Below are 25276 nucleotides of genomic sequence, written 5' to 3' on the forward strand. Positions count from 1 at the left end.
ATTAAAAAGCAGAGTCTAGTTAAATAATATTAAAAAGCACTTCCCAGAAGAACTGCAGCATGGGCAATGGCAGTTATAGATTGACAGGTTCAGGTGGCAAGTATATACCCAGCTAGCAATGTAGACAGTTTTGATCTCAGGCTCAACCACGAGCCTGAACAGGAGCACCTGAAGCATCAAGCCAGCCACTGTACTAGTAACTTTGTGAAATGTGTTGACATTACTTCAGGGAGAACATTCGGCAAAAGGAGCCAGATTCCTCATTGCATTAGCCCTGAGTTGCTTCTTCGAAGAAGAGCAATGTACATGGTGAATATGGGCTCTACAAGAGTTCAGTGGATATGAAGTACACACCTCATGACTGAACTGTGTTTTTTACTGTATTTTCCATTACACCAGAAGCCAGGACACAGAAGATACTAGTCAGTGATACTGACCGATAGATACCTCAATAAGATGCAGCATGAAATCAGTTTAGCAGATTATTTCAAACTGAGGTTTTCAAAAGGGAGCTTCGTTATTTTCTACCCACAGTGAACATTCACAGTTTCAAACTATTTTATTCCATATTAGCTGTTTTGGAATAACTACCTCCTCTACTTTTTTTATTGACAGCCAACCAGCATAGATTAGAATCACTATTCCATAGACAAACATACAATATATTGAAAGCACTGGAGGGAAATCTGTTCTTTTACCTCTCAGGGAGTGTGGAGAAACTGGTGGTTAAAAATATGACAAGAAGTAATCATAGTTGTCACCTTTCAGATTTGAAAATAAGGGATCAGCAGCCTCGAAAATAAGGGATCAGCAGCCTTGAAAATAAGGGATCAGCAGCCTCACCTGTCCTGGGGACAGTCTACGGGATATCTAACAATCTGGGATAGCAGTGGGAAGCAGCGGGAAACGGCGCTGGAACAAGGAAATTTCCCACAAAAAAGGGAAGGTTGACAGCTATGGGTAATTAAACTGCCTACAAGACCAATAGTGGGGCCAATGGTCAAGAAGGCAGTTTTTGCATGTGTTGTAGAGAGAAGTGAGGGGCAGATGGGGCTCATCAACCTGGGAAGGTAGACCATCTAGAGGGAAAACTAATCCTAAACCTCCACTGCCTCATGGAATATCTTTGGGAGACGAAAAGGTTAAGGAGTAAACCCTACACAAATCAGGAATGGAGTCCCTAAGATGGTTGGATGGCAACTCCTGCAGCCAAGCTGGTGCCAAACATATTGCTCTACTTTCCTTTGGGCCATAGGCTGAGAGGGGGGTCTTGTTGTCTGGGAAGCCCAGGATCTCCATACACACTGCCCAGGCTTGTACCCCAAGGAGGAAACGTTGGTGCTGCTAATGCAGCTGTTTGACTTCATACCCAGAGGCGCACTCCACTGTCTCCCGAGACAGATGGATACCAACAACAACAAAAAGTTACTGCCTCTCAAAGATGAATGTCTCATTCCAGTACATCTATTCCAAGAACGAAGAAGTTTATTCAGGTACTCAGAAATATATGCCTTAAGAAATATATGTCATGAACAGAAATCCAACCAAAATTATCTACACTGTATGTTTGATAAAAAGTCATATGGTAGCAACGCAGTTTCAATTTCTGGTTGATCCTTTGCTTTAAGAAAGCTGAATATAAAACTCAATGTAATTGATAGCTTTCCCCCCCAGTTGGCTTGATTTACTGATAAAAATGGTTACACTAAGGGAATGCTGTTGCCCTGTGATTAACAAACAAAACACATTCTGTACTTGAATGTCAAGTAAAGCTATGAACTTTATAATACTGTTATGAGTGTGTGAGTGCTAGACACTTTTCAATTCCTGGACCCAGGAAGTGTTAGAATTTAATCAAGCCTCCAGAATCCCTAGACCCAATCCTGGTTAAAATATAAAGCCAGCTTCCTCATGAGCAGCAAGCAGAGGGTCATAGAGACACCACAGTCCACTCTGCCTCATTCCAAAAAGGAAACATGAACCAGGGGCTGGAACCCCTGGAATCTCATAGCACTCAGAGATTGGGTATATGTGCAACAATATATCCAACTGTTATAAGAATAAAATCAAATATAACAGGAGACAGGTTGGAAAATATACAGCATTAACTTTAAGCTTGGTTCTGTATCTATTTATTAAAAATGGTTAAGGGGTATCTGCTGCCTTCTGTGAATTTAATTTGCTGTCTGGATAGAAAGCATTATTAAAGTTCAAAAACATGGACTGCAATCCAGGATCAGAGCCTTGGTGAATGTAAAAAGCATTGCTCGTGTAGAATGTGCAGCTGTTGACTAAGTCCACACCTGCTAGCAAAAGCCCCGACAGTGAATGAGTTGTATTTACATTCTTCTCCATGCCCTTCTTGGACTTTTTAACTCTTGCAGTTTCTTTAGGAGCTGATCTTCTCACCTGCCCTGCATCTTTTGATGTTATTGTTTGATAGGCTGTCAAGTAAGCTCCGGTTTCTTGAGCTGTTCTGCTGCTTGTCTTTCAAGTGAAGATGTTATGGCCACTCAGGATGCAATTGGCTTAGGTACTCTGATGTCACAAAGAACCAAGTCAATCTTGAGCTAGGCAGCTAAGAACTAAGAATAATTTTAAGAGCTTAGAATTGGCATTCCAAGATCCATGTGATACTTTTGTTAAATTAAATCAGATCTGTGCTTCTCAAATGCCATAAACTTTTTTTGAATTTTGCTGCAGATCCACTGAGCACTTTCATGGAAACACATACATTTTGTTTGTGGGATAAATCCACCTTTCTAGGTTTTCACTCAACAGAATAGCTTTTGTTGAAAAGGTGAATACTTTGCCAGTTTCCCTGAAACCACTTTTTCTCTACAACTCTAAACATGTAGCATACCTGTTTTCAACCTGAAAACTACTACCAATATAATGAAAGTCACAGTAACTGGGAAACTCCATTTCAATTGGAACTATATAACGCTAGCATATGGGCTAGCAAATATCCGGAATGCGGCCATGCTCTAGTCTTTCTGAAACGCTTACATAGGATAGCACCTTCTTTGACTGGGAAATCTCTTTTCCATCTGTTTCTGCTAATTGGTGGTCTTGTGGAATTCCTGTTTTGCATCATGAACTGGATGTTTTATGAATGTTGTGTTATTAATGTTATTGGAAGAGGTTTTTAGAAGCTTCGTTAGTTGTTGATATTGTATTTTTGAATATTTTGTATGAAAACTATCTTTAAGACTTATACTGTGTTTTAAAATATTTATATGCCACCTTTCAGACAAGGAAACAATGTGTTGTGATATTTGTCCAGAGCCTTAAATCTTGAGGCTGCAATCGTATTCACGTTTACATGACTTATCAAACACAGTGAAACATACTTCCGATTAAACATGTTAATCCTTGGAAGTACCACTGAAAAACTTGGACTTATTTCCAAGTAAAGTGAATGTTGGAAAGAGTCGAAGAATATACAATGACGTTTTAATGTATCAGCGTAAATCTAGAACATTTGTTTTATTTGTTGTGTGTTGGTAAAGCTGTTCTTTTTACTGTGTCTGGCATTAGCTACTATATATATTTCAATTATTTATAGTACTGAAATATAATTACTTAATTTTTTAGCTGTTATTTCAGTGGGTGAAACCAGTTAACTCCAAGGAATCCTTGCATATGTTATACTGGCCAGTGTGACGTGTTTAGATAAATAGTAGTGCACAGATCTCAACTTTTTGAACTGTGTGAACTCACATTTGCTTTGTAAGTCACAGTTGGCTATGTGCATCTAATGACTGTGCTATATTTCAAACACTGAGTGCAAACACATCAGATGTTCCTGCTCCTGACCTCTCCTAATAGGAATCTCTTCCCAACTGTTCATAGTCAAATATATGCTACTTGGAGGTATCTATGGCAGAAGGAGTTATACAGTTTTTTCCTTTCAAAGTGTCCTACAGGCAGACACAATAATGCTGCATCCTGGAACTATTCAGACAGTCTCATAATGTGTGCTTCTCATTGACGCAAAACTTTAAAGCAATTTCATGGTTCTTTCTGCACCAGTGTCTAACACAGAACAGATAGATTCTGCTATTGTGAAAAGTATTTCTCATAGTAGCTGCTAAAGAAAAACCAATGCAAAAGTAGGTCTCATGTTGTTTTTTCCTCACTGTTGATTGAGAAAATCCACTCAGGTGTGTTTATCTGCAGTACCCACATAGTATGTAATGTTGTGTTGCTCTCCATGTTTTCAGCAATTCAGGATCTTGAGGAAAGCTTTACGGAACTCATTGTTGAAGGTGGTGTAGATGACAGGGTTGAGGGCACTGTTGACATATCCAAGCCATGTGGTAGCACTGTACAACTCTGGGGAGATGTGGCAAGCTTTGCAATGAGTATTCAGTATGTGTGTCAAAAAGAATGGCAGCCAGCAGACTATGAAAGTCCCTAGAATGAGAAAGAAAATGAGATATCACCATCACTTTGGCTCAAAAGTGCTTAACTCTGGACACAAAGCATGCTCAATCTGCCCACCTGAGAGCCAATTCATAGTTCTTTCCATTATTTTCAGGGCATCCTCACACATAACTAAAGAAACATCTTTGAGAGTCTCTTAGCTCTTTAGCCATGTAGAAATAATGATAAAGGAGGACAGAAAGTAGAAGAAAAATATTTTAAAGCAAAATGTAGATTTACATTGAAACTGCAGACAACAAGCTTTTTAAGCGTAATTTTTTAAAAGCACTCTTCCTCTCTGTGATTCCTCCAACCAAATTTGTAGCCTGCTTCAGCTGCTTTTATTAAAACACAAAACAAAACCTCAAACCTGTTATATATGTCTGCCATGTAATATTTAGTTGGGTCCTCATTCTTGCACAGCCTTTTCTTAAAAAGGAGCAGAAATGTGTACTTACCAAGAACAATAGCTAGCATTTGTGTGGCTTTCCTCTCTCTGAGCTGTATTGTCCGATGCTGCTGAGATGGTAGCTTCAAAGAGGTTGCTGTTTTGCCATTGTTGAGTTTGCGTACTTCTAAACTTTTTCCCTTGACTTTTGTCCTCACCTTTAGATCAACAACCTCTCTATCCCCTGTACTGGAGATGGAAACTTCGTGGCAGAAACTGAAATATTGCTGCAGTTCTGTGGGTGTCAGGGGCTTCTTTTCAGCAGGCAGCCTTTGGCCTGAACTCTTTAGCTGCAAACAACACAAGAGTGCACTGGGAAGCTTCTGGTGCAAAGCTTTCCTTTCTGTATGTTGCTGAAAAACAAGAGGCCAACAAGAATCAGGAACCACTTAGAAAGATGGGGAGCTGCCTAAGACCAAGCCAGAACACTGGTCATTTTAGCATAATATTGTTGACACTGACTAGAAATATCTCTCTAGGGTTTCAGGCAAAAATTCTCCCCAGCCTTATCTGGGACTGATCCTGGGACCTTTCTTATGCAAAACTTGTAGGGTTCCACTGACCTGTTATAAATCTCTCTCTCTCCAAAGTGTAATCCGAAGATCACAGGGCGGTTTACAATATAAAAACACAAAAATAGATAGCATAACAAACAAAACCTTATTTATGTCTTGCTTTTTCCTCAAAAGAGCTCAAAGCAGCAGACCCCTTCCCAATTTTATCCTCAAAACAACCTGGTGAGGTTACATACAAGAAATTGTGACTGGCCCAAGTTTGTCCAGTGAGCTTCATGGCTGAGTGGGATTTTAAATCCGAATTTCCTCAGTTCTAGTTCGACACTCTAAACCCTCTATTATCACACTATTTGGCTGCTAGTTAGTATAAAACTCATATTTAACTTAACCCATAGAGTGTTGCAGATTGTATATGTAATTTCTTCCTCAGGGTAGGGGCAGTATATCTGATATTTAAAATACCCGTGCTTTAAATAATGTGTGTTTCCACTGAAATTAGTGGTTAGAAACTTTATTCATAACAAAAACTAACCACTAAAGTGGACCCATCATCTCTTGTAGCTTTTATTGCCCGAGGTTGCAATTGCTGCAGCAGTCCTGATGACATTCTGTGTTCCCAACAGAGATATTTGATACCTTATTTGATACCTTATGATACTTGAAACTAGTAAATAAAATACTTGTTCCCAAAGTAATTAATAAAATTAGCAGTTCAAAGGCAAGTAATTTATTTCACTAGTGCTTGTTACCACATAAGTGAATCATTCGAGTAGAGCTGGAAATAGCTGATATGAAGACTAACAGATCCATCATTGCTCATGATTGGTAAACACTTTCAGCTGCCCCTCTGCTAATGCTATGCTCAAATCGGCTTTGCATATTCAAAACCCTGCAAAGTTGTTCTGAGCAGAGATGCCCATGTCTTCTTGCCCACTGAGCAGGGTGGGGTGGGGAAAAGCATCAGTTCCAACTGAGGGGTGAGTCTGACTAAAACAAATAGCCAGAGAGGAAGAAATTAAGAAACCCTTTCCATTCTTAGAACATGAAAAGAGTGATTCTGGGTCTGTCTACTAGTATCCTGCCAGAGGCCTATGGAAAGCCCACAAGTAGGACATGAGGTTAGGCAGAGTGAATGCATTGCAGAAGGCCAAAAGCAGCCCATGTGGTACCTCCAGGTGGGAGCTGTAGTCTTAACAACAGCTGCAAGGAAACAACAGCTGCAGTAGTTTATGGGAGCTGAGCAGACTCCATATGAGGAAGAGGCACAGGAGGTGTAGAAATGAGGCCTACATAGGCCTGTTGCAAGTCGATAGGGCTGTTTCTATTTCACCCCTTCTGGGCTCCAGTAGAACCCTACAGGCCATACTATATAGAATATGACAGTTAAGGCCCTTTCTAAATAAAGCCTTTTTGTTTGTGGGTCATACCTGTTGTTTGTAGCAGGTTTTACCGCTGTGGCTGCTTTGTCTGGAGAGGATTCGCTTCCTTTGTCTCTGCCTCAGCACCATATAAATCCGGATGTAGAGCAGCAGGGTCACCAAAAACGGAAGATAAAATGACACCACAGAGGAGTAGATAACGAAGTTGGGATTGGATATGGAACAAATATTTGGATCACCTGAGTGAAAGGACACATAGAAAAGAGAAGGTAGAGTAACTTTCATGCTACATATTTTTGTGTGTGCATAATAAAGGTATGGTTCTTAGAAAAAATACAATATGTTTTTGTTTCCACAAACTAGTAAGATCTAAAAAATGTAGTTTGGAGGCTGAACATTTTCCCAGTAGCCATTTTAATATCTTCCACAGTTGACAGAAGTAAGATGGCTTTTCCACTTTGTTTTTGGGAAAAGGGGAAGCTGAGTTCTTAAAGCCATAACCGTAGGAGGCCCCATGTTTGTGTACAAAGCCTGTGCTTCAAGGTATTGTTACTGTATTTACCTGTGGTGTTGAAGCCAAAGAGAAGAGGGCACGAAACGGCAAATGCCAACAACCAGACCACTGCTATCATAATGGACACTCTTCGGCAAGAGCTGGGCCCTGTGCTGTACTGATAATGAACAGGCATAACCACTGCAGTGTATCTGCAAAGTGAACCAACTCCAAAGCAAGGGTGATAAAGACGGAGGAATTGTTGCACAAGAAATGTATAGGGAAGGGAAGGAAAGAAAATTCAGAAACAGAGGAAGATAAGACAAAGTTGAATTCAAAGTGGAAGAAAGTAAAAGAAGAGATGGGAAAACAGAATAAATACAATGACGCAAAATGGAAGATGAGAAAAGTGAAGAACAATTCAGTATTAATAGCCAGAGATGAAAAAAAGCAAGCAGTGTGGAAAAGAGATTGGAAAAAAGAGTCAGGTAAGTCAATATCTGTTAATGGTAAGAAGAGGCAGCAAATCAAAGACATAGCCAATCATGACAAGAAATTTCTACAAGCAATGCTTTCTGTGTGTGTGTGTGTGCGCGCGCATGTCAGAGGATGTGGCCATGTGTAATGAAACCCTGACTTTTTTGTTAAGAATGCCGTGATTTTGAGTGAAGGTACAATGTCTAGAAAAGAGATTGTTAATCTTTTCCTATTTGCCTGCTCGAAATCACAATCATCTGTTTTCCTCCTTTGTGTGTTTTCAGCATGGGCAGCACCAGTGGGGGGGGGGGCAAGTTCACCCCCATGAAAGAAGCTCACTCCTCACACTGCTGAACTCCTGTCATTAACATATACTGTTATTTTTCTTTCAGAGATCTTAACATATGGAATGCAATTGCCCCCCCCGCCCTTGAAATATACTTTGCTCCTTCTGTGCCCCACCCCTTTTTCTGGTGCTGTCACTGGGTTTCAGATGCATGACTGGGTGGAATAAAATGGCCAGTGCAGAAATCTTTTGTTCCCCTCCCCACTCCATTTAAGTGAGTGTAAAAAAGGTTGAGGCGCTATTATATGTGTGTGCATGTAACATATGTATAGGCCTCATTCATACATCATGCTAAGCCAAGCTAGCGGTATGTGTTAACAGGACTGCATGAGATTGTTAGCTCCCAGAGATGAGCTTGCACCCACTGTCTTTTCAGCACAGCATGACATGACAGATAAGTCAAGGTTTTTAGGGTGTTGTCCAAGCTGGGGAGGGATGCTGGGTACAGATTGTGCTTAAGGAGAGGGAACTCTGGGATTCATCCAGCACGTTTGCACGGTCCTGATATGCCATGGCTTACCATGATGTACGAACCAGGCCATAGTTTGCTATCACATCTGCTTAACTTTATCGATACTCAAATGATTCCCTGAGTTTACTTTGCTAACAAAGACACAGATTGGGAATCTAATGTCTGACACATACATAACCACTATCATATGTGGCACAATTCTGACGTATTACGTGGCACGCACATATGTGGCACAATTGTTTTTCTACATAAATCCCTAACATAAAATTCAACCCACTTCCCCGTCTTAGCCCACCTGAGAATTTCCCATTTCTACCACAGCTTACTGTTGTGGTCTTTTGTTCTTACCTGTCAATGCTGATAGCACAGAGATTTAAAATGCTGGCTGTGCACATCATCACGTCCATAGTAACAAATATGTCACAGCAAACACGGCTGAAATTCCAGACTCCTCCCATCACCTAAATATCAACCACAAAATGTCACTATTGCATTGCACTGAATACTAACGCACTGCAGTTGCTCCTTCCCATTAGAATTGTAGAATTGTTTTATATGGACTTGTTCATAGAGGAAAGCTGTGTGGCTCCTAGGATTTCAACCCATATATCCTCTTGCAGTTAGCCCTGCCTTTGAGAATTAAATGCTGCTCTAGACACAAATCTAGAAAGTGGGGGAATGGACGTGGGGATATGTTAACTAGGATCACCAGGATATATATATATATTTAATTCCATCACAAAACAACTGAAGCATCAAACCCTGCAAATAATCATTCAAGTTCATCCTTGCAGGTCCGAGGAAATCAACACCCAGGGTTAAACTAGACATGACACTAAATGTGCCATTAGGAACTTTGCCAGTCTCGCTGCCTGCCCCAGCTCCCTCCCTTGCTTAATAGTAGGGGCAGGAAACCTATTTTCATTGAGGCTGCAGTGCACGGAGAGGTAAAATTTAGCTGATTCAGCCACTGCGTTCGTTCAATTATTCATGGTCTATTTACCCAGTCTATGTCACTGTAATACATTGCATGTGGAACTGCATCTCAAAAATGTTCAAGAACTGAAACTGGTGCAAAATACAGCAGCTAGATTAATTACATGGGGCCAACTACAGAGAGCATGTAATGCTAATCCAAAAAACCCCTAAAACTTCACAGGTTGTCAGTTTGTTTTGGGGCACAATTCAAAGTTTTGGTATTGGTCTTTAAATTACCATGACCTGGGTATCTAAAAGACCATATTTTCCCTCATGAACCTGCCCACCAATTAAGATCTGTTCTGGAGGCTTTTGTTGTTGTTTCCCCCCAGCTCCTGGGCTCTGAAAGGATACTGAAAAGAAGGCATCTTTAGCAGTGGCACCCAAACAGTGGAACTCAGTCCCTGGATATATTTGGAACCAGAGAACTTATGAGGCCAGTATTTTTAAAAAAAATTTTTTTTGCACAGGCTTCCTGAGAATTAATTAGCCATGGAGGCTTTCCTCAATGTCCCACCATTGGAACTTGATTCCCCATGGAAATGTGAGGCCAGGCCTTCTTGTCTATGGTTGCATCCTGGCTTTTAAATTCCCTGCTCCGTGATATTTGGCTAGCTCCTGTTGGTAACCTTTCATTAAAAGTATGGCTGCTCAAGCAAGCATTATGAATTGTTTTCATGTGTACTTTTATGGTTCATTTTGCATTGGCTATTTTGCTGAATTTTTGTTATCCACCTTGAGATCTTGAAAAAAGTGGGATATCAATAGTTTTTTTAAAAATAGAATAAAAAGTCTGGTGCCTTCTTCACCAACTTTTAGACAATGGATAAAGGCCATGCTGTTCTCCCAGGCTTAATGGCTTTTTATGATATCTGTCTCCTTTTAATTGCCTGATCTGCTGCTATTTTTAATTGAGTTGTTTGTCTTTTCGTTTTTATTGTGGTTTCTCATCTGCTGTTTTATTGTTTTGTTGTAAGCCAGAAAATAGCTTATCTCCTGAGTTTACGTCAATAAAACTCAGAAACGTGAGGAGTTAGGAGTCCAATGTTGTTTATTGCAAAGCAATAGGTTACAGTCGGATCGTTCCGCAAAACTGCAACCCTGCCTGGTGGTTCAGGCAGCAGTATTTATAAAATTTCAAACAAAGCATTTCAATTTTCACCAATCATATACATCATTACCTCATTTCATGTTTAAAACACATGCACAATAAGCACTGGCAATTTAATAATAATAGTAATTATTATTTGTACCCCGCCCATCTGGCTGGGTTTCCCCAGCCACTCTGGGCGGCTTCTAACAAAGATTAAAAATACATTAAAATGTCACACATTAAAAACTTCCCTAAACAGGGCTGCCTTCAGGTGTCTGCTGATTAAGTTCTAATTCCCACTGTGTTCTGTTACATTTTGTTAGTGTGCATGTTGGGAACTTGTGTTATGTGTAGCCATTTGCGCCATGTAGCAACTTATGTTCTAGCTTTGAGCTGTATCTTTGTGATTCACATATTAGCTGTATTTCTGCCCCAATTATTATTATTTTTTTGGGGGGGGGGACTTGCAAAATCATCAGTTTCATGAAGTAATAGGCTACCATAACTTCTCTATTAGAAGCACACTCAAGGATTTACTTTGGGCCACTGCTACAGTTTTTTAGTATTTTTAATGTTTTATTGCATTTTAATTTGTTTTATTGTTAGCCGCCCTGTGGCATGACAGGGTAAACATACCTCAAAAAAGCAAGCAAACCCATATTAAATATATGAAATTATCAATGCTGTATGAAACCTCTAAACCACAGTTGTTCTCTGGTCTGCTGTGGGCTGTATGAGGGAGCAAGGGAAAATACCTCTGCCTGTTCTTGCCGGCCATGTACTGCATAATATTTAGAAATTGACTTCATGTGTTTCTGCATAAGTTCCAACAGGTTTTATTTAGCATCCGTACTCCCCTTCAACAGGCCAGGCCTAGTCAAGCAGCCATGATAGATTCTGGTAGGCCTCAAGTCAAATGATTATTTTACACCAAAGGTGTCATAAAACCATAGTCTACTTTAGAGATCACTTCCTTGCGTTCTCCTTATGCTGTGTATATGACTATGCACTCTATCAAGGTGGGCTCTGTAAATTCTTCCCACTCTCTTTGTGCCCAAAGTAGTTATTTGGTATTGCTAGCTTCATAAACTTGTGATTTTCTTGGGTTGCTGATTTCCTTCCTTCCTTCCAAACCTTTTGCTAGGGGGTGTCACACAGCAGAGAAACTTCACAAAGGAAGACCACTCTTAATTTCCCATTAACCCACCATGAAATATGGATGGTCCCTTTCTCAGATGCTTTTATTTCAATCCACTATTTTCATTAATTGCTGTGTCTTACTGACATTTTTGCTGCTCATTTTAAAGGGGTGTAATGGTAGACTCACATAAATGATTTTATGTGAAATAAGGCTATATTTATGTGAGGACACCTGTCCTGAAAGGCAGGATATAAATCTTTTGAATAAGGCTGGCAGGGAGCTGGCCTTCTCTTGCCTCTTAAATACGCTATCTGCCCTGCGAAGTTGGAAGCTGTGAGAGAGGATACCACTGAAAAGGCTTCTCTAGATCATGGTGATATTTACCTCAGTATTGTGCATGAGAAGCTATTCAGCATGTAGCACTCAGACCGAAAGAGTGTTCCTGAGCTGAGAAAAGACCTAATTAAAGGCAATTTAAACTACAAAATGCTAGTAAAAACCATGGGATTTGTGCTTGCTTTAAGGTCTGTGGAAGTGCCAAAATGAGAGATCACTCTGCCTGTTACTGATTTTCAATAGTAATAAAAACACTAAATGCTAATGAGTGGCTGAACAGGCAGCATCTGTTCAGCTGCCCTTCATAATTCTATAGCCCTAGGTTTGATTTACTCATCATTATTCATTATTGTTCTGTTTCATGCACACTTTCCAACAGAGAGGCACAAGGCTGTTATTAGGCAGAGAGAGATTTGTTGCAGATGCACATAAAAGGTCTGAAATTTCCTGTTTTGATATATATACAACAAAAGTCCAGACTTCTCTCTCTTTTTTTTGCATCCAAACAGCATTTGATAGGCAAATGCTACTATTTAGTCTCTTGTGTGCACACCTCTACTTCTAGGACACTAAATGTATAACATTCAGTCAAATAATAAATGAAACATGTTAAAATGAAGAAAAAATGCCATCAAAAGCAATTAAAACCAAACTTTAAACAAAACCAATTTCTAATAAAACATTTTGAATCTATTGCATAAGTTCGTCTTTCGGAACACTTATTCAAAAGCACTACATTAGAATCTGTCATGCAAGAGCTGTATTTTAAATTCAGCCAATTTGTGTGCAAGGTGGGATTATCCAAAAAGCTTAAATGTAAATAATCGAATTTTAATTTTTGCAAGTAATCTAATTTTATTGCCACAAAAAGATACACACCTTCAAAATGCACAGCTAATGCATAAATCTATTTAGGCTGCAATCTTATACCCATTAACCTGGGAGTAAGCTCCACTGAGTATCCACAGTAGTGTCCGTAATAGTGACCAGAGGAGGAATGACAACTGGGACGACCGTAGAGAAAAGAAACATCATGGTGCAACTGGGCGCCTTCATCTGTCCCAGCTGCAAGAAAGGATGTCTCTCCCATATTGGTCTCTACAGCCACAGCAAGCACTGTAAGTCTCTTAACAGTTTGATTCCCCCCTCCAAAAAAAAGGCACATTCCTCCATTGTCTCCTGAGATAGATGGATGCTTACCAACTGGCTCTACCGAACACAATGAAACTTACTTCGAGTAGACATTTATAGGATTGTGCTGTCTACTGCTTGTAACAGAAAGCGACATAGGTAGAACAGAAATAAAGGTGTTCCTGAGAATTAGTCACCTGTCATCTGAAACATTGAGGGGCAGTGTCCATCTATTTTCCCTGAATGGCCTAAGAACACGAGAAGAGCCCTGCTAGATCAGATCAAAGGCCCATTGACCCCACCATCCTGCCAAGCAAATGCCTACAGCAGACCTACAAGCGGGACCTAAGCACGATAGCATTCTGCCCACTTGCATTTCCAGGTAACTGGTAGATAGAGGCATCTCTGTCTGAGGGTAGCCTGTTCAGATTACAGTGAATGCAACCTTGCCAACAAAGGCCCGTATAGTTAAAGCTATGGTTTTCCCAGTAGTGATGTATGGAAGTGAGAGCTGGACCATAAAGAAGGCTGATTGCGGAAGAATTGATGCATTTGAATTATGGTGCTGGAGGAGACTCTTGAGAGTTCCACGGACTGCAAGAAGATCAAACATCTCCATTCTTAAGGAAATCAGCCCCGAGTGCTCACTGGAAGGACAGATTGTGAAGCTGAGGCTCCAATACTTTGGCCGCCTCATGAGAAGAGAAGACTCCCTGGAAAAGGCCCTGATGTTGGGAAAGATGGAGGGCACAAGGAGAAGGGGATGACAGAGGACGAGATGGTTGGACAGTGTTCTCGAAGCTACTAACATGAGTCTGACCAAACTGCGGGAGGCAGTGGAAGACAGGGGTGCCTGGCATGCTCTGGTCCGTGGGGTCATGAAGAGTCGGACACGACTAAACAACAACAACAACATAGTGGTTAGGGTGAGCCTAAAGGTGGGGGACCCAGGTTTAAATTCCTTTCAGCCATGAAGTTTGTTGAATAGCTATAGGCCAGTCACTATCTCTCTTGTCTAACAAACTTCACAGAGTTGTGGTGAAAAGAAGAGGGTAGAGCCATTATGAGTTCCTTGAAGGAAGTGTGTGATACAGTGCAATGAATACACAAATGAAGAATGCAAGCATAAAGAAGGAACCCACCAGATTTTAAAAGAATGGGCAGAAATCCATTCTTATTTACATCAATGCAGGTTTCAGCAATTCCACTGAAGCCAATACAATTACTGACAGCTGAAAATCAGATTAGAGACCTAATTTATTTTTCATTATCTCAGCTATTTTTGCCTTCATTATATATAATTATTTTAATGGAATTTACTTCCATGAAAGTGTGTTTAGGATTGTATCCCAAGGCATTCAGCTATATCTTCCTAAAACAGATACTTTTAATGGACTGAGCACTCTACCTAAATCTCTTCAGAAAGCAATTAGTCAGTGCATCATTGAAAAGAGAAATGCTTGATCTGTTACTGAGTGAAGAGTGATATTGCCAGATGATAGAAGCTCCAAACCATTGTGCAGCAGTAGTAAATGGAAATCCACTTAATTTGTTTGCCTCCATTTGTTTTCAGCTCTGCATTGTCAGAGATGTATTGCCTAGAGGTATGGTAGGCACCTATGGAAATGGTGTTGTGCTGGTTGGTTGAAACATAACTATTTGCAGGGACATTCCTGAGCACTGATTTTTAGTAGTATGGTTTCACCCAGTTGGCCCTATATAACCAACATATCCTGGGTTATGTTGGTCATACTGTATAGATATTTCCTCAGGCTGCATAAGAAACCAACCTCATTAGGTGTACTAAGGATAAAATCTGTGGGAAAGGCACATGTTGGTGAATAATCCAAAGTGGATTGCTGCCTGACATCCATAGTGTTAAAAGCAAGGAAGGCCTGCGATTAGGTCTTAGTAGCTCAACAAAGTAACATATTAAAAAACAACAGTTAGCTTAATTCAAATGTATGTCAGCCCTTTTCATTTTTAGCCTATACCACATTTAGGAAAATGCATACCAGTAACCAGGTTTTATAGGGACGTGGGTGGCACTGTGGGTTAAACCACAGAGCCTAGGACTTGCCAATCAGAAGGTCGGCGGTTCGAATCCCCATGACGGGGTGAGCTCCCATTGCTCGGTCCCTGCTCCTGCCCACCTAGCAGTTTGAAAGCATGTCAAAGTGCAAGTAGATAAATAGGTAAGGTACCTCCGGCGGGAAGGTAAACAGTGTTTCCGTGCGCTGCTCTGGTTTGCCAGAAGCAGCTTAGTCATGGTGGCCACATGACCTGGAAGCTGTTTGCCAGCTCCCTTGGCCAATAAAGCAAGATGAGCACCGCAACCCCAGAGTCGGCCACGACTGGACCTAATGGTCAGGGGTCTCTTTACCTTTACCTTTAACCAGGTTTGAGTCATTCACAGCAGAACTACCAGATACATAGAATTAGTTGGGACCTTTGAACACTTAATTGATAGGAAGATTGGCTTAATCAACTTTCTTTTAGCTTTGAAACACGAGATTTGTTATATATGCCATATTTGAAAGAGTGGCATTTATTCCATGAGATAAATTACAGAAAGGTTATTCTTACAGCCATGATAGGTTTTTATTTTATTTTTTAAGTGATGAGTCCCACAGCAATATTATTATCTCCTCTGGGAGAAGTGGCAGACCATTTGACACCTTGACTGCCCCCAGAAGCGTTCTACGGATTGCTATATGAAATGCTTCCTTTTTGTAGGTGCAGCCAAGCATGGTTGTCATCCGAGATCCTTAACCGTTATTCATCCCTACTTAAAATGGACTAATTAGGATTATTCTTAAAACAAATCAGAGTTATTACGTGAGTATTTCAGGTGCGGATAACATGGCAAAACTGCATGGTTCACTGTTTTAACTATTGTCTTCCGACCCTGAGTTCTCTGGACAAATACTCTCCATCTCCATCCGTTGTCAGCCACATACATTAATGCATGGGTGCTATTCTCTTGGATTCTAGTGCAGAATGTACTACTTAATGGGCTGGAAAATTCATGGTCTGAGAAAAGCTATTGGCAATTAGCTGAAGACATTTTCATCAACGGCATGTGGACAAGTGATGTCAAATACACCTTTCAGTATTCCAGCTGGGTATTCTTGCCTTTGCCATCCAAAGCATAATTCTGTCACCCCAGTCCCATAAATGCAAGCGATGTGTTGAGGCATATATTTGTAAGAGGAACTGTTTTTCCAAGTGCAGAAAAGTCTGCACTGTGGGAGGGCAACAGCTCTGTAGTACGTGTGGCATATGTGTGTTATTTATTTATGTCACCTTAGCTTCTAAAATTAATTAAAAACCCATCTTAAAATCAGCTAGCAAGAAGCAGCGCAGCAACAAAATATCTGAATTATTTTATTGCACCGAATGTCTGTGAGCACTGAGATTGCAGTGTAGGTGGTGCTTCTGTTCAGATTGTGTCTATATTAGTATTTTCTGTCCCCTTCTTGGATCATTATAATTCCAGATCTGTGGACAGGATGGGACTATTGGTATCTATTTAAAGACAGTGTTCATTAATAAACAGTTAAAACTTTGTAAACTCAACTCTGTTAAAATTATGTTTCTACACCAACAATGCATAGACATGAAAATGCACATGGATATTTGTGCTTAGCAGCACAAATCTAACAATTGATACTCCTCTGTTATTCACTTTTTCCGCAAGACCTGGGTTAGATTTTTCTTTTATGATTAAGTTAAAAAACTAGAAGAAGCAGAGAACACTCAGAGTCTATCACATGTGTGCAACAAAGAGGTTCCTCATGCTGTTTTTGTAAAATATGTAAGATACTTAGGTTGAAACAGTGACCTAGCCATAACTGAATGTCCACCTTTTCTGGTAATTTACCAGTTCAATGTATCATCAAGTTAGGTCCCAGAGCCCTCTTTGTTGGATCAGTTTGGGCCCATGTGATAACGTGCATAATAATACAATAATTGCACAATTTAATGGTGGAGGAAGAAACAGTATAGACCATGGGTAGGCAACCTAAGGCTTGGGGGCCGGGGCCGGCCCAGTCGCCTTCTGAATTTGGCCCGCGGATGGTCCGGGAATCAATGTTTTTATACATGAGTGGAATGTGTGCTTTTATTTAAAATGCATCTCTGGGTTATTTGTGGTGCATAGGAATTTGTTCATATCCCACCCCTCCCAAAAAATAGTCTGGCCTCCCACAAGGTCTGAGGGACAGTGGACCGCCCCCCTGCTGAAAATGTTTGCTGACCCCTGATATAGACCATAGCTTTGGATGTTTACTGTTTTGTATAGTTCTAAATGGATGACAAAATTTGAGAGTATATTAATCATGCACAAATACTAAAAAAGAAAAGAAAAGCCATAGGACTGGCAGCCTAAAGTATACTGACCTCTAGGTATACTACCCATGGCATCACCAAAGTGGCCACAAGCAGGTCTGCTACTGCCAGGCTCACCACAAGGTAGTTGGTGGTGGTTTGCAGGCTACGTTCCCTCAACACTGCCAGGCAAACTAGGACATTCCCAAAAACGATGGCCAAGATCAAGATGCAGTACCAGAGGGCATAGTAGGCATGAGACTGTGGTGATCCAGGTTTTGTGGAGTTATCCTGCCAGTATGGGGCTGATACTGTAGAATTGGGATTGCTAGTGATTCTGCTGAAGGGTGTCATCATGGGATGGAAGATCTGAAAAAGAAAGACACTGGATGAACATTGGTGTGGTGCACCAAGAACAGAGAATCTGTTTATATTTTCATATCACTAGCCAAATTATGCCACTGACTATGAGTGAAACCCTACAAGTCATTCATTTGTAAGATTGCTCAATGCCAATGAAATACAATCTGGGGGGAAATGGTAGTTGTTTAATAGTGCTAAGAAAATCATTGGGGTGCTTTAGATGAAAGTTGTGCTTCTGTACTGACTAGGTTCCAAAGTATTTTGCTTTTTGAGTTCCTACTCTTCCTTTCTCTAACACCCACCCAATACAAAGGAAATGGAAAAAAGGGTGGCCACATTCAACACCAACATTCCTGTGCAGATTGTATTTTCAGTGTGTCTTACCACCCCAGATGTACCTTTCACATACCAGCCACAAAGAAGCACAATCATCATCATACCCAAGTGATCATGTGAGAAATTGGGGAAGGTGAAAGCACACAGAAGATGAACCATTTTTGCTCCTTTCTACAAACTCTGAGGCCTGGAGCAAACAGTTGCTGGCAATGTTATAACTGGCCATGGGATATTTACTTAGGAAGTCCAGCAAGTTGCTCAGTGCCTACTGGAGATCAGTGCCCTGGGCAACTGTAGTATTTTTCATACAACTACCTTTCAATACCATGCAGCGGTATAATGTGAGGAACCTGACCTTCCTGAAAGAACCATGTGGAATTCACATTGAAAAATTAATCTGTGGGCATTAAGACTGATATGGGTGATGCTATCACCTTTGCTTTAGCAAAAACTGTCACAGGTTCCTCATTAGCTGTTCATTCCCAACAATGATTTGCTGAGAAACCAGTCTCCTTTACTGGGCTGGGTCCCAGAAAGTCAAACTTAGTTCCGGACTGAACTACAATTAAAATCGACTACTTGCTGCTTTTTCTTGAGGGAATTTAAAGTTCTAACAAAAATCTACTTGATTATTAGCATTCCTACACAGTGCTGAGTAGTTTCCAAGTAGAGAAAGAGGCACAGTTCCTGCACCATTGAACTTGCTTGATACAATCCTAGTCCAAAGTGGAATACAGCAGGAGGCACACTGCAGGGTGTTCAAAGTCTCTCATTCCCAATCAACCTCTGATGGTTCTCTGAAACCTATTATGCTCCATTTAGCTTTGATATGACTTTTCCAGAGGTACTGATGCTATTCTTAGTGATTCCGTCTCAAGACAATTCCACAAAATATACGGCCTCTCTGGAACTTTGCATCAGAATTCCATAGAACTTTTATGATGAGCATCGGCTGAAATTGGGTCATTACATTGAGTCTCTTGGCTATATAACACTAGTCCAGGGACCTATCTGCACTGTGCAGCATGCAACGTGCAGATTTGGCCATTCTTGTTACTTTTTGTGGTAATCCAGAAGGGTATCTGGTCTTTACTGCACCAGTGATGATATCAGTGATGTACATGAAAGCCTTGGGGCATGTCTAGCGTGACAATGTGGGACATGAGTTGGATCCATACAGAGTCCAATACAGAATACATGTGTCCCAGTAGAACCCACAGCCATTGCAAAATGCTGACTTTCCGAGTGCGTATGTAATTCAGCTGCAACTCCATTAGATTACTGCAATGCATTATACATGGGTCTGCCTTTGAAGGCAGTTTGGTAACTGCGGCTGGTGCAGAATTTGGTGGCCAGAGTGCAGATGGGAAGTAGACGTTCTGATCGTATAATATTAATCCTGGCCTGACTGCATTGCCTGCCGAGTCATTTCTGGGCTCAGTCAAATTCCTGATTTTGACCTGTATAGCCTTAGTTGCCTCAGGACACAAGTATCTTATGGACTGCCTCTCTCTGCACAAACCTACCTGGCCCCAGAGTCTATCCTCTGATGCCTTTCTTTGTGTTGGGCCTTCGCAGTGGTGACTCCCTGACTGTGGAGTGCTCTCACTGGCACCATCATTATCACCTTTTAGGCACCAGGCAAAGATGTTACTGTCAACCCACTATCAAGCAGATACTTTTTAGATATAGCAAGTTGAGCCTCTGCTTTTACTGTATGAGTAAGACTACTGTGGCAATGCTATTTGGCCTTTTTTCTGGGCAATCTCAAGATACAAGCCAATGAATCCCTTTCTCACAATTTATCCCTCCAGGGCATGAATGATACACATGGACTTCAGAGCATGAAGGAAGCTTAACCTGCTTGTGCCTGTCTAGTCCCTGTTCTGGGGATAATTAGAGGTAATTTGATATATTTCCTCTTGGCAACATAGACTATAATTGAACTAGAATCCTTTGTCCCAGTTGGTGAGGCTTGTTTGACAACAATAAGAAATCAAACCTTTAGTGTCATAGGCCCGGTCCTGTGGAACACCCTTCCAATGGAAATTCAGTGGGCACCTTCTGTGCCAACTTTTAAACACCTGCTGAAAACTTTTCTATACTGCCAGGCTTATGCAGGCAGTTAAGAGTACATCCCCCATAATGTTCTACTGATGCCTGCTTTTAATTTCTTTTTGTTTTTAACGTGCTTTTAACATTTTGTGATTTTATTGTTTGGTTTTATGTTTTTATACTGCTGTAACCTGCTGTGATATATTTTTATGATACAGTGGTATATAAATATTTATAAATAAATAAAAATACAGCTTATTTTTATATGATGTCCCCTGGGCAGAAGGCCTAAGGACAGGGTGTTGAGATATTCTAGGCTAGGGGTTGCCCATATGGACATTGAAGAAGAGCTTGAATAATGCATCCCTCAAAGCCAAGCCTTTTGCTTGGTCAAGCTTAAGGAAGGCAGGAATTTTCTTTGGGGAGCTTAAAGAGATAAAGCAACTCAGCATGATGGCAGCAATGCTTGTGGTTTGGGGAAAATCCTTCCTTAGAGAGAGAAAAATGTTAGCTGATTTGTGCAGGTTTATGGAGCGTTATTTCAGGGATCATTTCTTTCTTTTTTAAATGTATTTTTATTAAAGATTTTCTTGATTTACAAAGGTATGTGCAATGTCTCTCTCTTGTATCCCCCCCCCATGTAACTTAAAAAACAACAACACACAAATCGGTTTCATTTGTTGATACATTAGGAAGAATAGGGGGAAAGAGGTGGAGGGGGGAAAGATGAGTGGGGTTCAGTGGTGATGTTTTACTTAATATATGTGGGGTTTTGTTTTGTTTTTTAAAAAATAATATTTATTGCTTTTACAACAATTTAAACACTACAAAAAACACACACAAAGAAAAAACAATACATTACAATACAAAGACACTACCTTACACTAAAACATTAAACTAACAAGACAAAACAAAAACAATTTAAAAACACATCAACAAAGAAAAGAAAAGAAAAAAAGGAAAAAAATAATAAATTTCAATATCTTATCTTTCTTTCACATATTTCCACGACCTCCTCACACCTCCCTTTTTGCATTCCACTTCTATTAATTATTTCAGCAATTCCTTTCCATCTTCGCCTGTTTCCTTTCCTTTAATTATCTTAACACATTTCAACCTTATTTTTCCTTTAATACTCTATTAATCTATTTGTACTTAATTCCTTATAACCTTTCTACTAAAGCTATATCACTTTGTTCCAACATTCTTCTAGCATTCCTTAATTTTACAATATTTCTGTAAATATATGTGGGGTTTTGTGTCAGCGTTGCTTGTGCAGGTTCTCTGCTGTTCACTTGTGTTCCTTTGGTGGTGAGAGAGGTTGGGGTTGGCCTAGGGTGTGGCTGTTCATTTGTGGTTGGCTGTGGTGGTCTTTGTTTTTGTGTGTGAGTGGGGTGGGTGGGTGTTTTGGATCAGGTTAGCCATATTGATTTGTATGCTGTTGGTGGATTTTTGTCATTGTCTTGTTGGGCTGTGTATGTGATAAAGGGGAACCATACCGGGGTGAAGGCGTCTTCTTCTATTTGTCCCCGTGTTAGTTTCGGTTTATTGGTTAATTTTTCTAGTAAGGCTGTTTCCCATACTATTTGGTACCATTGGTCCATGCTTATTCCTTCAGGGATCATTTCTAAAAAATATTTAATATTCTTTAATCACGAATGCTGGATTGGAGATGCTTCAAACACATTCAGAAAAAAATAACTGCTTTCTTAACTGCATACAAGTTTGGAGTTAGGCTCAATATTGAGCCTGAGCCTGTGATTTTATGATGGGATTTTTGCAGAAAAGCAGATCACTAAAATAGTCAAATCACTTCCTTAGGTAAGTAACCTGTTCAGTATCTGCTTTGTAATAAAAACTGGGCAATGGTTTGTCACAGAAACCAATTAGCTAAAGGTGGAATGCCATTCCTCACCAACCTCTAGCTAGTGGTGGTGTCATTAGTGTGTGTGTATGTGTGAAAGAGAATTAAAAGAAACGAGCCGGAAAGACACAGGGGCCTGATTTGCTCTCTAAGAGAATCTAGAGCTATGACTTTGGTGCCCTACTCAATACTTAATGGGGGAGCAAGATCTGCTGGAGTGTTGATGCTGTAAGCCTTGCATCACATGCTGCACTTGAATATATGTGTAGATAAACTGTATGTCATAGAAGCATCGTATGTCTCAAATGTCTCAAATGCCCTTAATTCCAAGGAAATCCAATTTATGCACTGGGACCCCTGAAGCATTTCACCACTCAGGGATTGGGGGTTGCATAACTATCTTAAGTCATCTGAGTTTGCTGCTAATGTTTTCTTTCTTGCTGCAATCTTATTATAGGCTGCACTTTTGTATATCTCCTGATCTGTTATAATGGCTTTGGTTCGAAGGACATAGCACAGTACAAGAGACTGGACTGTATAACTTTTTATATTGCTTTTACTTCCACATTTTTAAGATTTGATTCACATACATTCTTATATATCTATTGAAATCTCATCACTTGGTGTACACAGCTGAATATATTAACAGTCTCCACTGACCATGTTTTGTTAGGCGTGATATGCAAACTCAGTTTAGTGGTTGGACTGTGTTGGGTATTTTCAGACATGGAAGTCAACACCTGGCATTGCGATAATTATTTTTCCTTTCACTGCGCTTAAATATGCATGTGTAGCCTGATCTTTGACTGAAATGGCTTGTCAAAATAGTAGTCTGAAACAACACATAAGGCTTATTCTGGTTTCTGCTTACAGTGCAAACCTCAAATGAAATTCCCAATTATTCACACTACGTAAGATTCTGCTGTGAGCTCTGTTCATTGAAACAACCGTGTGCCCAATGCACTTTATAGCAACCAGCCTTGACATCAAAAGTAATTACTGAGTGACAGTGGCTGTAATCATATTCCCACTTATCAGGTATCATTTCCATTTGCTGGTTCCAAAAACAATCAATAGAACCCAAAGTGATTCCAAATGTGTTTTTATTGGATAACTGTGCCAAATGAGAGCAAGCTTCAGAACTAAAAACTTAGTGATACAACTTAGTGGTACAAATTAAAAGCTTACTAACCTTCATCATTATAATCACAATCATTTGGGATCACATCTGTATTTTTCTGAAACTCCCCTATTTTCTTTTCCACCCTCCTTTCCGTTAATAGGTCATTCTCAATCTACTTCACCTATTCTCCTTTATAGCTCCATTTTTATGACTTTCATTCTTTTACTTCCTTTCAATTACAGAAGTTTGTGCATCTATTTCAAGGACAAAACTCCGATGGAAATACCATAATCAAAACAATTTTCTCAAAGGTCAGTGTTCTAGGTCATGTGAGATTATATATACAGCTTGAAAAATGTGTGTGGGCACATATACATGTGTACATGCATGTATGCACATGTGTATGCACACATACAAATGCATCCTCAAGTCTGTGTTTGCTCATTTCAACATTCTGGTACGCTAGATATTCAAATCCCTCAAATTATTTTAATTACAGTACCGACCTTAAAACAATAGCACCATTCTTTCAATATGACTTACTTTGTTGGGGTAGGGCTTTCTTCTTAGAAAACTCACTTTTAATATATACAGGACTTTCAAACCGACAGCCTTTCTAACTGCTGCATTGAAGGGGCACAAAACAAAATTATCTCAGGATTGTCAAGAGCTACTTTGCCAGTTATAGCAAGTGACAACATCAACCTCCTTTCCACACACCTTTTAAAAAAAGTCTTATAGAGGGAGGAGAGCGTTTAAAACTAACAATCTTTACTAGATTATGAAAGAGAAATCATTAAAAAGAACAAGCTCTCACTATCCTGTCCTCCAGGTGATAATGCACAGAATACAACCCCCCCTCCTTGAACCATAGGTAGTTTATAGCCTTGACAGGTTTATTCTTCTTCTTAGGCATATTTCATATTACTTCTTCTTAGTCTTCTTTCAGGCTGTTAGGTGTTTTAAAAGATTTGCAAAGAGCATAGGTTAAAAGCAGGAAATCTTACAAGACAGAACTAAAATGCAAAAGAAGAAAACAATGACTTACCCTCGTCTGTCAGATTCAGCTCTGGAAGGATATAGAGAACGTGTTAGATTCATGTAGCTCTGCCGCTGTATGCCCCAGGGGACTCAAACTTTGCCCTTCCTGAGACATTGCAACTATGTAAGAAAACAAGAAAAAATTCTTCCATATTTGCCTCAGAGATGTAGGACAATGATCTAACAAGTCTTTGCGTCATTTTGGACCTGATTTATATCCATACATTTCCCATATGGCTTTCTGAAGATCTCGAAGACCAGCTGCTTGGTGTCTCTGTCCTTGGTGCTGATAGAATAAGCTGCTGTTCCCTACCTCTTCTTCCCCCCTCTTCATATTCCAGTTCTACAGCATCACCTCTCTGCCTTTCCTCTAACTTTATCAGCCTCTCTTACATACTGCTTGCTTTTCCTGCCAGTCTGTGCCTCTCAGATATCTTGGAAGCTGAAGCTGAATGTCTGTCGCCTTTGTCTTATTCATGCTATCCATGTGTTGACAATTTCAAAATCCATTAGGTGGAATGTCATGCAGAATACAAATTCAAAACGTTAAGTGTTCTTGGAGGTGGGGGGAATAGTTAAAGTGAGGCGTAGTCTACTGAATGAACATTAGGTCTGGTTTTCACTGGCTGCTTGGGACCACAGACTAAAATCATACAGAGGTGGGCTCAGGTGTGAATCCAATGAAGATGCTGAACTCTTATGAATTCTGAATCAGTTCTGCATGCTTACCAAGCATGATTCAGATTATTTTCCATGGTGTTTTAAAGGGAGATGGCCTCACTGAGAAAAATGCTATCCATAAAATCTTAACAACTGTTGAGGCCAGAGATTTAATATTAATGATGCTGTGTGGTAGAGCATGTAGTTTGCATGCAGAAGGTTCCAGGTTCAATCCCCAGCATCTCCAGGTATGGCTAGGAAATATTCC

At 40.2% G+C, this 25276-nt stretch overlaps 1 protein-coding gene and 1 long non-coding RNA gene across 4 annotated transcripts in view; one reads left to right on the forward strand and one right to left on the reverse strand.

Moving 5' to 3' along the window:
- Window positions 1-1463: 1463 nt before the first annotated feature.
- Window positions 1464-24801, reverse strand: DRD3 (dopamine receptor D3). Of its 2 annotated transcripts, XM_083500921.1 has the most exons (8): window positions 24356-24410; window positions 23851-23930; window positions 17639-17935; window positions 8907-9019; window positions 7333-7475; window positions 6819-7009; window positions 4887-5229; window positions 1464-4419 (listed from the first exon to the last, which is right to left on the reverse strand). In XM_083500921.1, exons 3-8 carry the CDS (start codon window positions 17921-17923, stop codon window positions 4223-4225), a joined length of 1272 nt encoding a protein of 423 aa, XP_083357047.1. In that variant the 5' UTR covers window positions 17924-17935; window positions 23851-23930; window positions 24356-24410; the 3' UTR covers window positions 1464-4222. The 2 variants fall into 2 exon arrangements, with proteins under 2 accessions (XP_083357047.1, XP_083357046.1); XM_083500920.1 differs by lacking the exon at window positions 23851-23930 and having other exon boundaries at window positions 24356-24801.
- Window positions 6952-25276, forward strand: part of LOC310705936 — a 123849-nt gene continuing 105524 nt past the window's right edge. Inside the window, exons 1-3 of one of the 2 annotated variants that reach the window (XR_014525536.1) lie at window positions 6952-7039; window positions 20080-20167; window positions 23550-23618. This is a non-coding gene — a long non-coding RNA (uncharacterized lncRNA). The remainder of the gene's footprint in view (window positions 7040-20079; window positions 20168-23549; window positions 23619-25276) is intronic. The other variant, XR_014525535.1, reaches the window with a different exon arrangement.

Source organism: Podarcis liolepis, assembly GCF_965112155.1.
Source record: "Podarcis liolepis genome assembly, chromosome: 4".
Taxonomy (NCBI): Eukaryota; Metazoa; Chordata; class Lepidosauria; order Squamata; family Lacertidae; genus Podarcis; species Podarcis liolepis.

Excerpts from the sequence above, each read along its gene's own strand:
- DRD3 (XM_083500920.1), bottom strand. The coding sequence starts at position 17,923 with ATGATGACACCCTTCAGCAGAATCACTAGCAATCCCAATTCTACAGTA. Across the intron at positions 5,230-6,818 it reads AAACCTGCTACAAACAACAG|CAACATACAGAAAGGAAAGC; the intron begins GTATGACCCACA and ends CTTGTTTTTCAG. Across the intron at positions 4,420-4,886 it reads AATGCTAGCTATTGTTCTTG|GGACTTTCATAGTCTGCTGG; the intron begins GTAAGTACACAT and ends TTCTCATTCTAG.